The 14,461-nt window shown below is 36.9% G+C and overlaps 1 protein-coding gene across 1 annotated transcript in view; it reads right to left on the reverse strand.

Moving 5' to 3' along the window:
• The window catches only part of ZFPM2 (zinc finger protein, FOG family member 2), a 360,181-nt gene that overhangs the window by 216,960 nt on the left and 128,760 nt on the right, over positions 1-14,461 (reverse strand). Inside the window, exon 4 of the mRNA XM_024756326.1 lies at positions 8,491-8,609. Coding sequence (XP_024612094.1) covers positions 8,491-8,609 — 119 coding nt within the window. The remainder of the gene's footprint in view (positions 1-8,490; positions 8,610-14,461) is intronic.

Below are 14,461 nucleotides of genomic sequence, written 5' to 3' on the forward strand. Positions count from 1 at the left end.
GCCAAATGCATAGAGATGTAAGACAAGAATATTTTCAAAGCACTGCAGGTAGTTGAGGTGGACTGAAACTTACACTGAGAGTGGAAAAGGGATAAGAGTCGAGAAGGTGATGTCATGAAGACCCTTTCACCAAAAGTTTGGGTTCTCTTGTGCCCTTTAGGATGTCTTAAGCGCACAAGTGATTAGTTTTGCTTTTAGGACACACTGTGATTTGGGTAAAGAAAAAGGAGGCAAGAAGGAAGGCAGGAAGAAAGTTAGAAGAATACTGTGATAATCAAGGAAGAAATGATGGCGGTTTCACCTACAGCAGTGGTGGCAGGAACAGAAAGAAGGGAACAGAAATGAAGAAAGCAGGAATTATGGTACTTGGTTTCTGGACATGAAAAGGAGAGTCCTGGAAGATGTCTGGCTCTGAGTGGATGATAAAAACAAGGGTGTTAGTTATAACCAATAAAGGAGAGGGGTGCGTGCGTGTGTGTGTGTGTGTGTGTGTGTGTGTGTGTGTGTGTTGTGTATGACTACATACGTAAATAGGCATTTGAGATGTGAGAGAAGGAGAGGTAGAAATGGGAGGGAAACATGGGATAACTCATAGAAAGAACTTCCTGCAGAGGCAGGAAAGGAGAGGGAGAGACTTCGGATTAAAGGTGACTAAAATTTGGAAGTCAGGGAGAAGAACAGAGAGACAGTATGCGGAAACAGCAATAAACTTGCCTCCTGACTGTTTAGTTGGAGGAAGTCAATGGGAAAGGCTTGTAAAACAGTTGAAATGTGCTATTAGAGAAAGGGTAAAAAGCCAAGGTTAGAGATTTTTTAATTTAAATGTCATTTGTAAATTAGTAGCTGAAGCTTTGCAAGTGGATAAGCTCCCTGAGGCACTGGAAACAGAGGGAGAAGAGAAGAAAGGCCGGAGTGTTTTGGGAAACACTCACAGTTAAATTCAAAAGAGCCAAGACCAAGAGAGACATAAGAAGTAGGAAAGTATGGTGGTCCTGAGCCCAGATTAGAATGAATATTAAAAGGAGGATATTGTTCACAATGTCAACATCAATGAAAAGAAGTATAAGACCCCACAAAAAGTCATGCCTCAGCAGCCTTATAAATTATATCATTCAGAGGGTAGAGATGGGAGGGTATGGGTAGAGTCAGTCAGACTGCTCCCGGTAAGGAAATTCAATTAGATCAGATTTTTATTTTAAAGAGAATCTATTGAGTATCTATTATTTGCCAGAGGCAGTGATCTAGAATTGAATACTAACAGTTTTTTAAAAATCTATGCCGTCTAGAATCTCAACAATAATTTGGATATAACTTTCCAATTTACTTCATTATTGTATCCTAGAAGCTGTGTTGGTATGGCTTCCCCAGAAGGTTACCCTGAGACTGATTCAAGTGTCAGTAGTTTATTGGAGGGGTGATCTCAGAAAAATTCAGTAGAGGTGTGGAGGAGGAAGGAGGAAGGGAAAGAAAACCCATAAACGCTGTGTTATAAAGCCAGCTGGACTTCAATTTCACTGGCAGATTCCAAGAGACTGTGTAGAACACTTCTCATATCCTAATGGAGAGGTGAGGAAGCAGGGGTATTTATCCACCTACTTCTGCCCATAATTGGTTGAGGATTACTTTTGGAAGCGTAAATTCTCCAGCACTTCCAGCTTGCCGGGCTTGCAGTTAGGTTTGCTCCTGAGGCTGGAAGAAATGTTCTCAAATAGAAAGTCAGAGATGGGGCTTCCCTGGTGGCGCAGTGGTTGGGAGTCCGCCTGCCGACGCAGGGGACATGGGTTCGTGCCCTGGTCCGGGAAGATCCCACATGGCTCGGAGTGGCTGGGCCCGTGAGCCATGGCCGCTGAGCCTGCGCGTCCGGAGCCTGTGCTCCGCAACGGGAGAGGCCACAACGGTGAGAGGCCCGCGTACCGCAAAAAAAAAAAAAAAAAAAAAAAAAAAAAGAAAGTCAGAGATGATTCCACTAAGCAGCCTTTGGCAATACAGGTGAACGCTAGAGACACATGGATAGGGATATAGTTGCTCTAGAGTGTGTACAACATGAAGCTTGAAGACCATGGCAATGAATGGGCTCAGAGACGGGTACTGGAACAGTTAGAACTAGAAGGGGAGCAATGGAGATATCTAACAATTCTAATATTTCCCTGTGATGTGATCAGGAATCTCTAATTCTTTCCTCAACCACATTTCTATGTTAATAACTATCTTTAAAAATGTAAGGTGGAATTTAATGTGAGCATTATGTCATTATTAAGTCAATAAAATTTTGCCTATAGTATCCTTTATATGTGTATTTCCTATTTGTAGAATTCAATGTCACAATCTCATGGGAAAATAAAACAAGGCTCTATTCTGATTGAATGGCGTCAATAAAATGAAATTTCTATGTCAAATTTCATTTGTTGAATTAAACAGATTGTGATAAGTTTACTATTATGTATTAAGTAACCTGGGACTTTCTATTTACGTTCTGTTTAATTAAGTATGCATGTTGCATGATTCCAGCATGCAGCTCGCTGAATAAGACTCGTTAGCTACTGACAGCTGATATATCAAAAGACAGAGAGGGCAAATGTCACTAATATTAGAGACACCTAACCTTCTATATAAAGGTTGTTTGATCATTATTAAGCACTTACCTGGGCTAGCATAGCAGAGATTTTAGCATATTACAAAGATCTCTGTCCTCAGGAGAAAATGGGAAAACATCAAAGGCACAACATATAAATATAGAAATTCTAAAACACCTCAAAAACAGATATTGATCACAATTTAAAGTGATTTAAAAAATTCCTTCCTTGTCAATAGTCCTTTGATATTTCAATGAATAAAATTATAAGACTTTCAAAAACATGAAATTTGTGTCACCATGATAGCACGTTAAGTTATTCCTTGGCACAGAGGTCGGATGTTGGAAAAAAAACCACTTGCTGGCTAACAATTCATTCAGGGGCGTAAGACTGCCTGAAAAAACTGAAACTTACAATATACCATAGACCTTTGGAATCTGTGATGGTTAATTCTGTGTATTAACTTGGAAGGAGTTTTGGTTGAGATTGACAATTGAATCAGAGAACTCTGGGTAAAACAGACTGCCCTCTGTAATGTGGGTGAGCCTCATCCAATCAGTTGAAAGCCTGAACAGGACAAAAAGACTGGCCTCCCCAAGTAACAAACTTCATCTACACCACTGACTCTCCAGCCTGCTGATCTAAACTACAGATTTTCACCTAGCCAGTCTCCATGATCATGTGAGCCAATTCCTTATAATAAATCTCTCTCTCTCCCCTTCACTCTCTCTCTAGACACACACACACACACACACACACACACACACACACACACACACACACACCACACCCTATTCTGTTTTTCTGGAGAACCCAGACTAATACAGTGTCCTTGGAAAATAGTCAAATTTTAGGCATGTCAAATACCCAAATGCCAAAAGTCTATAGTTTCACTTATTTAATTTGGAGTGTCTTTTCAGTTTTAAACTTGACAGATTTTAATGGACCCATTTTTACAGGTGACTGAGCAGTAACAGTAGTCAGTATTTCTGGATAACTCATGTATGTTACCTCACTTAGTCTTTACAAGATTCTGATAAGCTAGGTAGCATTATTATCCCTATATTACAGATAAACTTTCTCAGACAGTATTTGATTGCAACATGGGTTCACAAGTCAGATTGAGGTGACCTTGGGCTAGTCATTCAACTTCTCACAGTAGCAGTTTCCTCCTCGATAACAAAGGAGGAAAAAACGGATATTATCTTCTCATATGCTTACGTAAGAACTAAATGAGATATAAAACTTATAAAGCACTTTGACCCCTATCTGGCCCAATGAAAATATTAACTGTATGTTGCTATTAAGCATGAAATATCTAACAAGATAATGAGGTGTGAGCAAAAGATTATTTATTTCTGTGTTCAGTGTGTTACATGATTCCAAGGAAAACTTTTTGTCCAATCAATTCATTTGGTGTTTCTATATAGCCTATATTTCTGGAAATGTTCTACATACATCCAAATGCCTGGTCTGCAAAGGCTTCCTGCAGAAGGTGGCATATTGCAAATGCACTTCAAGATGGGAACTTGAAAGATATAAAAAGGATTTGACATCTGGCATGGTGACTCAATTAATTACTGTGTTGGATTAATTAGTGTGCTGGATCTCTTGAGACGACACCACGAGTCTGAACAGAGTAACATTACGTCGGTTGGCGAATAATTAAAAGGGTGTGCTAATTCCAAACTTGATTCCTGGTTGGGTAAAGAAGGTTTAGTAGGCTATACATTTTATGGTAAAGAAAATGTATCTTCATGATATAAAACACATATTAAAGTACTGTCCAAATATAAAGAGGTAATAAAAATGTGGTCGTCTTTGAATTAACTCATAACTCCTCAGTCATGATAGTTATGAAGTATAATAACCAATATTTTGCCCAAAGTAAGAAAAAAAGAGTCTACCTCTAATCACTGCATATTTTCACCCAGAGATTTTTATAAACTTAGAATTCATGTAAAGAAATCCCTAACAATTTTATCATACTCAAATCATGTTATAGATACTATTGAGGAGTGTGGCCTGGGCTTTAAAAACACAGATACTGGAATCAAAAGGCCTGAGCCTTTATCTTCTTATCCATAAATATAATTTTAAACAGATCCAAATTCAAGGGGGAAGGATGGGGGAAGGGATAGTTAGGGAGTTTGGGGTCATCATGTACACACTGCTGTATTTAAAATGGATAACCAACAAGGACCTAGTGTATAGCACAGGGAACTCTGCTCAATGTTATGCGGCAGGCTGGATGGGAGAGAAGTCTGGGGGAAAATAGATACACGTGTATGTATGGATGAGTCCCTTTGCTGTGCACCTGAAACTATCACAACATTGTTAATCGGCTATGCTCCAATATAAAATAAAAAGTTTCAAGAAAAAAGAAAAGATGCTTAACATCACCAATTATCAGAGAAATGCAAATCAAAACTACAATGAGGTATCAACTCACACTGGTCAGAATGGCCATCAAAAAGTCTACAAAAAATAAATGCTGGATAAGGTGTAGAGAAAAAGGAACCCTCCTACACTTTGGTGGGAATGTAAATTGATACGTCTACTATAGAGAACAGTATGGAGATTCATTAAAAACTAAAAATAGAGCTAATGTATGATCCTGCAATCCCACTCCTGGGCATATGTCCAGACAAAACCATAATTCCAAGAGATACATGCACTCCAATGTTCAGAGCAGCACTAATTACAATAGCCAAGACCTGGAGACAACCTAAATGTCCACTGACAGATGAATGGATAAAGAAGATGTGGTACATACACACAATGGAATATTACTCAGCCATAAGAAAGAACGAAAAATGCCATTTGCAGCAACATGGATGGACCTAGAGATTACCACACTAAGTGAAGTGGTCAGAAAGACAAATATCACATGATATCGCTTACATATGGAATTAAAAAAAATAAATGATACAAATGAACTTACATACAAAACAGAAATAGACTCACAGACATAGAAAACAAACTTGTGGTTACCAATGGGGTAAGGGGGGGAGGCATAAACTGGGAGGTTGGGATTAACATATACACACTGCTATGTATAAAATAGATAACCAGCAAGGATCTACTGTATAGCACAGGAAACTATATTTAATATTTTGTAATAACCTATAAGGGAAAAGAATCTTAAAAAGAATAGACATATATATGCATAACTGAATCACTTTGCTGTATACCTGAAGCTAATACAACATTGTAAATCAACTATACTTCAATAATAAATAAATAAATAAATAAAAATAGAACCAAATTCATAGGTTTGTTCTGAGGAGTAAGGGAGCTAATCCATTTCCAATTCTCCATATAGTGTCTAGAAAAAATAAGTATGAAGTATAACTTAGACAATTGTTCTACAGAAGTAACAATAGTGTCAATATTAGTATTGGTAGTGTTTAATGACATAAAATCAAAAGTAAATTCTGGAAAAGAATGTTATTGTCAAAAAAAAATTTTAAGTATATTTTAGCAAAGCAACTACATTTAAAAATAGAGAAAATGCTATAGTTTAGGGAATTAACATGAATTAAATATTTAAATCCTAAGAAAAAAGGATAAAATTAGGGTATTAAGATTATTTTCTATTAAAAAACTATTCCCCACGATTGGTTTTTGATACCCTAAAGAGCAGTCATTCACTTCAAATAGTATCAAAAACACCAAAAACTTCATAACTATAAATTGAATCCTTTAAAAGATATTATGTATGGCACAAGGTAGCTTTAGAGTGGTATAGAAGCATGAAAAAAGAACCAAATGATATCACCTGTCTAAAAATATTTCACTGGAAAATTAAAGTTCCACAAATAGGTTTACTTTCCACACATCACAATTTAGCATACGTTAAAAATGTGTAAAAAGCACCAGTCTACATATATATAATGATATAAAGATTAATCAAAAGTTGCATTTTCCTAGAAATACTATGTTGATGTAATAAAGGGGAAAACATGCATTTCTTATAGCAACGATAGCTGCCACTTCAACGACAGCACACTCTTGAAGAAATACCAGAGAAATGACTAAAGTTTATGTTGGTGTCTGATATACAGTGACAAATAAGATAAATATCTTATTGCCTACAACATTTTTAAAGCAATGCTAAAGAACCAATAGAAACCCCCAGATAAAATGGGTTTTGAATAGCATTTAATTCACCCTTTGATGTTGACACAATCTTCCTCTTGTCTTTGCTTGATAAAGTAGTATAATAGCTAATATTACTCTATCAAAGGAATCAGTAGAACAGTCCACTAATACAACTCAACCAACTAAGGTCTGCAGTGTTCGTGAAGCCACTTCTCAAACCCTTTCTGAAGTAGGTGCATTGGACCACCACAAATTAAACTGCCCAGATTATTAAATATTTAGCCTGGTCTATCAACTTGTTTGGTTCTTAAACACAGGTACAGTCTCCCGCTTCATCCTTTTATGGATTAAACACATGGATTTAGGAAGTAAAAAGCACACCCCTAGAACCTTTTATGTTGTTTGAAAGTTTGATGACACAAATGTTTCTTATTTATTCCAATCATTACTTTTAGTTAAATCAATGACCTCTGTCTCATCCACATGGCACTAAATAAGCAAAAATCCGCACATACCAGTTTCTTTCATGTAATAGCTTGAAGAAGAAATTTCTTTCACGTACTCAATTGAAAAAGGAAAGCAATGTTGCTGAGTTGAGCACACTTGTCAAAACCCCCCTGGGAGTTTTTATGTCTCCCCCCGACCCCCAGTGTAGATGGAGATATTTAGCAGGCATGAAACTCTTCCTACAAAAATGGCATTTAGAGAGAAGGACTTCCATACATATAAATAATTTCTGGATCTCCTAAAGAATATAAAACGTTTTTATCCCCAAGTTTTATCACTTGTATTGTTACTTATAATAGGAGAAGTCCTAACGTCCTGATCCCTGGACTTTGTGAATGTTACAAGGCAAAAGGGAATTAAGAAAGCAGATGGAATTAAAGTTGCCAGAGTACCTTAGATTACCCAGGTGGGCCCAATGTAATCACAAGCGTTCTTGAATGTGGAAGGAGGAGACACAAGAGTCAGAATAAAGATATGAGAAAGACTCTATCAGCCATTGCTGGTTTTGAAGGTGGAAGGGGGTTGGAAGCCAAAGGTTGTGGATAACCTTCAGAAGACAGAAAAGCAAAGAAAACAGATTCCCCCCCTAGAAGCTCCAGGAAAAAAACTCAGCCCTGCAGACACTTTGATTTTAGCCTAGGGAGATTCCTTTCAGACTACAAGATGATGAATTTGGGTTGTTTTAAGCCACAGTTTGTGGTAATTTGCTACAGCTGCAATAGGAAGCTAACATTCAATTAAGAAATGAAGTTTAAATGTAACCAAATATTCCATCTTTCCATAACTTTTTAAAACATCTAATCAATCAGTTGTCCATACAATCTTTCCTAGAGGTAGACTTTCTGATCTCAGAATTTTTACAAAAAAGTTAACAAGAAAAATTATGATGCTGATCGTTCATTCTCACTCTTAAAGGTACAAATAGTATTACCAAGCAATATCAAGGTTGTTTATTCCCTGTTCATCATGTAAACTTGTAATGTATGACAATTCATTTGTGTCATCTAAAAAATAAAAGCATTTGTATATATTATTAAATATGCACAATATTAGTCTGGCTAAGCAGATAAAGCCACAACCTTATAAATTACCTTACTAGATAACCATTTAGTATGATTAACCTGTTTCCTTCTAAATTCTACGTATAATACTGTCAGAGACAGACCACTTGGAAGACATCCCAGTTTTGTGGTCCATGAAAAAGAAAAAACAGCTATTTTTAGTGATTTCACTGGGAAGCAAGCAGAGATAATTTCTGTACTATGACAAAGTATTAAGAGTCAACCACCTCAGAACATCTACATACCAAGGAATTATTATTCAGGTCCATCTTCCCAGCGAACGGCCCCCAGGTGGTTCCCACTGCAAGTTGCTGCCGACTCTGAATTTTTCGTTCTCCGTCTTTCTGAAACACCTCCAGCTCTCCTGCAGACAATGAACACGAGGCGTTTAAATTACTTTCACTTGTGCTTTACCAACAGCCGCCTCTTTTTGTGTGCTTGCTTTACACGAACAATATTCTCAGGATTCATATAAAGAGAATTAATTATGTTCATCTGGAAAACAACTGATCTTGGTATCCTGAGAGGATAATAAAACTTGTCCTTATAATTATATTCACATTTAGTCCAATTTCTTTCTTTAGCCTTTGCATACTTATCACCTACTGAAGTCCATTCTATTTAGTAAATCCTTAAGAAGTAGAAATGATAACACGTCCTCAGAAAGCATTGATCCAATTCCAAAACAGATAGACAAGAAGCATTAGGACAATGACTTAGAGTTAAAATTCCTATATTTGGTCACCAAAGTAACTGAAAAATTACAATTAAAGATATATACCTTAGGCAATAACTGTACTACAATGATTCAAGACTCTTGGTGAACAACACGGAGTTTTTGAAAGTACTTGGCAATTTCCTGAATTTACTACTAGTTTCAGTGGATAGAACAAATACAAGTGCAAAAAATGGACATGTATGTTTTTGCAAATTAAAAAAATGTTTAGTCAAAGTCATTACTTTTTTATATTTGGTACTTTAGGTAAGATTCTATGTTACCAAAAAGGTTTGGACAAAAACCCTTAAGAAACAGCCAGTTTAGGATGGTCTTCTTCCTTTTATTTCCTCCTAATTATTACTTTGGGATCATTAAAGAGAAACAGGAAGTAGAGACAGTACACACACTTGCATAAAGTAGGAATTCATCAAATGGTCACTCAAGAAATAAATGAATAGATTAATAAAAAAAGAAAGAAATGAAGCCTTCAAAAATTTTTAAATTGGTCATTAAGCCTAAACATTGTTTGGAATAAGTGGAAAAAAATCTCAATCAGGAATTGGAGACCTTCTCTTTAAGTAATTAAATCTATGATATTTATGTCCTGAGATTATTACCGCCTCTCACTGTTGTGGCCTCTCCCGTTGCGGAGCAGAGGCTCCGGACGCGCAGGCTCAGCAGCCATGGCTCACGGGCCTAGCCGCTCCGCAGCATGTGGGATCTTCCCGGACCAGGGCACGAACCCGCGTCCCCTGCATCGGCAGGCGGACTCTCAACCACTGCGCCACCAGGGAAGCCCTATCCTCATATGATCTTTTTGATTAATGCATTAGAATCAGAGACTTGTATAGAAAATCCTCAAAGATAGAGCATAGCCAACAACCTGTTATGATGTCAAATACGGCTCAGTGGGAAATATCTCTTAACGTATGTATGCATTTTCATATTGATAATGCAGTTATTTAAAAATTTGGGATAATTTTTCTATTTGAAAAGAAACTTTAATTTCTATCTGATAGTTCTTATTTTTCATTCATGCTTACATTTTAAACAATTTCTTTACAATTTACCCTCTAAAGATAAAATACATTTCAACCCTTCAGCTAAACACTAGTTTAAAATGTTCTTTTCTACATAAAAATGATGCCCAAATAATTTGCTTGTTTTTATACATTAAAAAAAAAAAGAAACTAGTCATGTCACATTTCAAGTGATACCAGAGGAATCATGAAAATCTTTGAAAACCCTTTAAAAATGTAATTAATCCTCTCTTTCTGCCACTGACATTTTTCATTTGAAAAGGGTTCAGACTCAGTCAAACAGTGACTTCTTATCTATACCTGTGGATTTACAAGCAGTTCTGTCTTTTTTTTTTTTTTTTTTTGCGGTATGTGGGCCTCTCACTGTTGTGGCCTCTCCCGTTGCGGAGCACAGGCTCCGGACGTGCAGGCTCAGCGGTCATGGCTCACGGGCCCAGCCGCTCCGCGGCATGTGGGATCCTCCTGGACCCGGGCACGAACCCGTGTCCCCTGCTTCGGCAGGCGGACTCTCAACCACTGCATCACCAGGGAAGCCCAGGTCTGTCTTTTAATGGATTAAGAACTGCAAACTTAGGGCAGATCATGAAGTGATACCCAAATATCTCCAAAGTTTTGGAGGTGTCTTTGTGCATTAAAATTTTAAGCAGGCCAAAAATAGTTTTACGAGCTCTTAAAGATGGACATAATGGAAAGTCCAGTAACTGTTCAAGCTCTCAAGTCAATCTTTTCAACTTTATTAGACAAACAGGCAAACTTCAGTCTCCTTTCTTGCTTATCAAGATGTCAGATGTTATTCTGAGGTTTGGGGAAATCTTTTCTGTTGCTGAAACAATTAAATTAAAATATCCATTTATTCAGAGCAGCTTTATAGAAAACTATAAGCACATTGCAAATAGCATTTATACACTACCAAGACTACATAGTTTACTGATAGCAAGAGAAATAAGATATTGTATAAACAGAAATTATATTTCATTTAACATACATGTTGCTTAAGAGTATAATATTTTTAAATTTTTTCAAAGATTAATAAGTGTCATGAAATAGAGGAAACATTATTGCACAAAATTAAGATGAAATTTTAGTCCCTCTATCAAATAGCCAGCCGAATGGCCATGAGTAGGTGATGTCTTTTCTAAGTCTTTGGTCTGTCATTGTTAAAGAGGAGTTTGCACTCTCTTGCTACTTGATAAGGTGTCCGTGACACCATGATTTTCTTTCCCCAGATACGATATATTATGAGAGGTAGAAAGAACACTGAGATGCTGGATCAAAGACCCAGGTCCTAGAACTAGCTTATCATAAAAAGAATGTTTGGCTGGAAAAGATCAGAGATTTCAAAATCAGAAAGCAAACTCCATTCTCATTTGATTTGTTTACTCATTCTTTTCTGAATCCATTCATTAGTTTATTCATTCATTTATTCTACTAATATCTATTGGGTAACTACTAAATACCAGATAGTGGGTTACATACACCCAGGCATAAAGCAACTAACAAAACAAGCTTGGGTTCTGGATAAATCTGAGGAAATGTAATCCATAAGGCTTGGTAAGTAGAAGTCATAGAACTTAGTGATTATTTAGATTTTAGGTCCAGCAATGATCTTCTTATATCTGGCTTGGGCAAATGGGCCAATGGTCATGTACCTATTGAGATAGGGTACACCGAAAAAAGAAGATTTAAGGATAAGGAGTTATAGCTTGGAAATATTGAGGTCAAAGTGGCTTTGTAAGCAAGGCAGGAGGAGATTTGGGGTGGATAGGTACAAGCCTGTGGCCAGAAGCAAGGTCTTAGCTAGAGTGATAAATGTTGGCATTTATTTATTAATTAAAACCAGCTTGTATATGGTAAAAGTCATAGAATTTTTGATCTAGGAGAGAGTATAACATGATAAAATAAAAAGATCTAGGATAGAGTTCCAAGGATTTTCAAAAAGCAGAGGGATGGAGGAGTAGGCACAGAATATTTAAGAGAAGTGTGAGAAAATAGAAAAGAGAGCATAAACTGGACGTGGTACCATGGCATCCGATGGATCGATCAGGAATTTAAAGGAGGAGGGATCAATCAAGTAACCTGAACATTTACAAAAGTAAGAAAAGGACTGGGAAAATTCCTTTTGATGAGATGGAGACCATGGGTGTCTGGAGTGAATGCAAAGTTCTAGAATGGGAGGCCAGCACACAGATTCAAAATCGAATTGGAGAAAAGTAAGTGGAACAAGTCATGTGATCCTGAGCAAGTCCCTTAACCCTCTCAACTTCAGTTTCTTCAAACCAAATAGGAATTACAATATCTTCCTCATATGGCTGCTGTGAGGATTCACTCAGATAACATAAGCAAAGTACCTAATGAACATTTACTATTTCACCACAAAGATTACTATTTCACCACAAAGACACTGAAGCATTCTAAGAGCATGTCCACGTACTTCCACCATCACATCTAACTATTCAGGGTCTGTGGTCACATTCCTTCTTTAACACCTCTATCCAAAATACTCTCCGTACCTTGACTTTTAACGTCCTTTTAAATATCTCCTGGATTTACCTCTCTTATCAGCATTTCCCAGTTTTTCCCAACTCAGATGTAGAGGACCAATCAGCCTCAACTCAGGAATTTGGGCTCCAAATTCCTGCCAGGATAAACATATTAAAAACTCCACTTTCATCTTGTCATTCATTTGTGCAAGTCCCTTCACTAGCTTCCTTTTGACCATCCCAACTTGAACATCTATGCCTGAATCCTAATACCACCGCAGAGTTGCTCCACAGCATGTGCCTGACTGCCTGTTCTGCTCTCCAGAATTTCTTCTTCTTCTTTCCAGTCAAGAAACTCTTCCTTATGGCACTTTCCTCCTCATCTCCAGTTTAACTCCCACACTTTTCTGAGAATTGTTGCTGCTGCTACCTGGCAGACACACCATCCTCCTGGCTGCCCTGATAAACCCTATTAATGTTGCGAGATCAAACTCCAAGGTATTCTCTTTCACCAAACAACTCTGAACTCCGGAACAAACTGAGTTCTCCTTCCCTAATTCTCCCATAACATTTATAGTCCATGCAGTTTTGCATTTAATGATTCCCTAGTGGTTTCTCCTTGATACCTTCTTTCACCTCAACATCTTGAACTACAGGTGCATTTTTTTATTTCTGTTTATTCTATGGTAATTAATATAGTTTGTGACATGTGGTAAGTGCAAAATACAAATTGAACATCGTTGATTGCATAAGGATTTTCGTAAGTTCACAGACTTAACTGTAGTACAGTTAAAGTTGATTTTAAAGACAAAAAAAAGTTGTCTTAATACGTGTCTTCTCTTTGTATTACAACAATCATACATTTCATTTGTTCAACATTTTATTGCATTAACTATATTACCTCATCTATGAAACATGGAGCAGGATGAAGAAGTTTTCTTTTCTGCCCAATTCATATTTTTAACATGCTGGGTAAGTTCACACAAAATATTTGAGACACATTGGATGGACTAATCAATTTTGGTAAAAGATAATATTGTTAGTGCTGAGGGCTGTTTCTCTTATCTTCTTGATAATGTATACTTTTAAAAGTCTGCGATTACTCAAAGACTTATGATAGCGTCACTTAAAAAAAAAGCCCTGAGTAAGAAATCACTACCAAACACACTGCAGCTTTTAAGATATCAGCCTACTTTTTTTGTCCAAATAAAAGAAATTTACTGGTGGAAACAAATACTTAAAATCAAGGGAGATACCCTCAAATCTTTTTTCATTGAAGGTGCTATCAAGTCATTGTCTTGTTTCTTTTTAATAGAGTCCTTTTGATGCCTCATTAGAGAGCAAAGTATATGAAAACTGTAGCATACCAAAGGGGAACAGACAAGATGTGGGCCTTTTAGCATAATTATCAGCAATCATGCTTCAACTGAATTCAGCATTAAGTCGATGGCATAAATGTATATGGTATTTACAGAACATCCCTTAACTCCAGGCTCAGATTTCATAGAAGGACATGGTTGCACGTAAATGAGATGAAAGAAGACCCTATTTCATTTGCTGAAAATAAACTTTGGATTGGTTTGAGCGTGGTTTTAAATACATAACCAAATTTTAAAGCAGACCACATGAATTAGCTCATAATGTTTATCAGGTCTTACTACAGCAGAAGGCTATAGCGTCAGAACCCATATTTATATTTTCTTCATGGTTGGAAAACATTATACATCATGGTATCAAACATGGACAGCTCCGAAGTCATGCTGAGTTCAAAAAGCACTCAAAGATTCTAAAAATCTCAAAACATTTTCAAAGTCAGCCAAGGTGGCTGAAGTATGGCAGAGCTCTTGCTATTTTATGGTTTAACCATTTGACAGCTGCCTGCCAGATACATAAGAGGGTTAGATGATCATTTAACTGCTGATTATCTTTACAGCCAAACTGCAGTCTTGCCACTATGTGTGTTTCCTCAGGCATTAAT

The sequence above is a fragment of the Neophocaena asiaeorientalis genome, unplaced genomic scaffold (genome assembly GCF_003031525.2).
Source record: "Neophocaena asiaeorientalis asiaeorientalis breed wild unplaced genomic scaffold, Neophocaena_asiaeorientalis_V1.1 scaffold496, whole genome shotgun sequence".
NCBI classification, from domain to species: domain Eukaryota; kingdom Metazoa; phylum Chordata; class Mammalia; order Artiodactyla; family Phocoenidae; genus Neophocaena; species Neophocaena asiaeorientalis.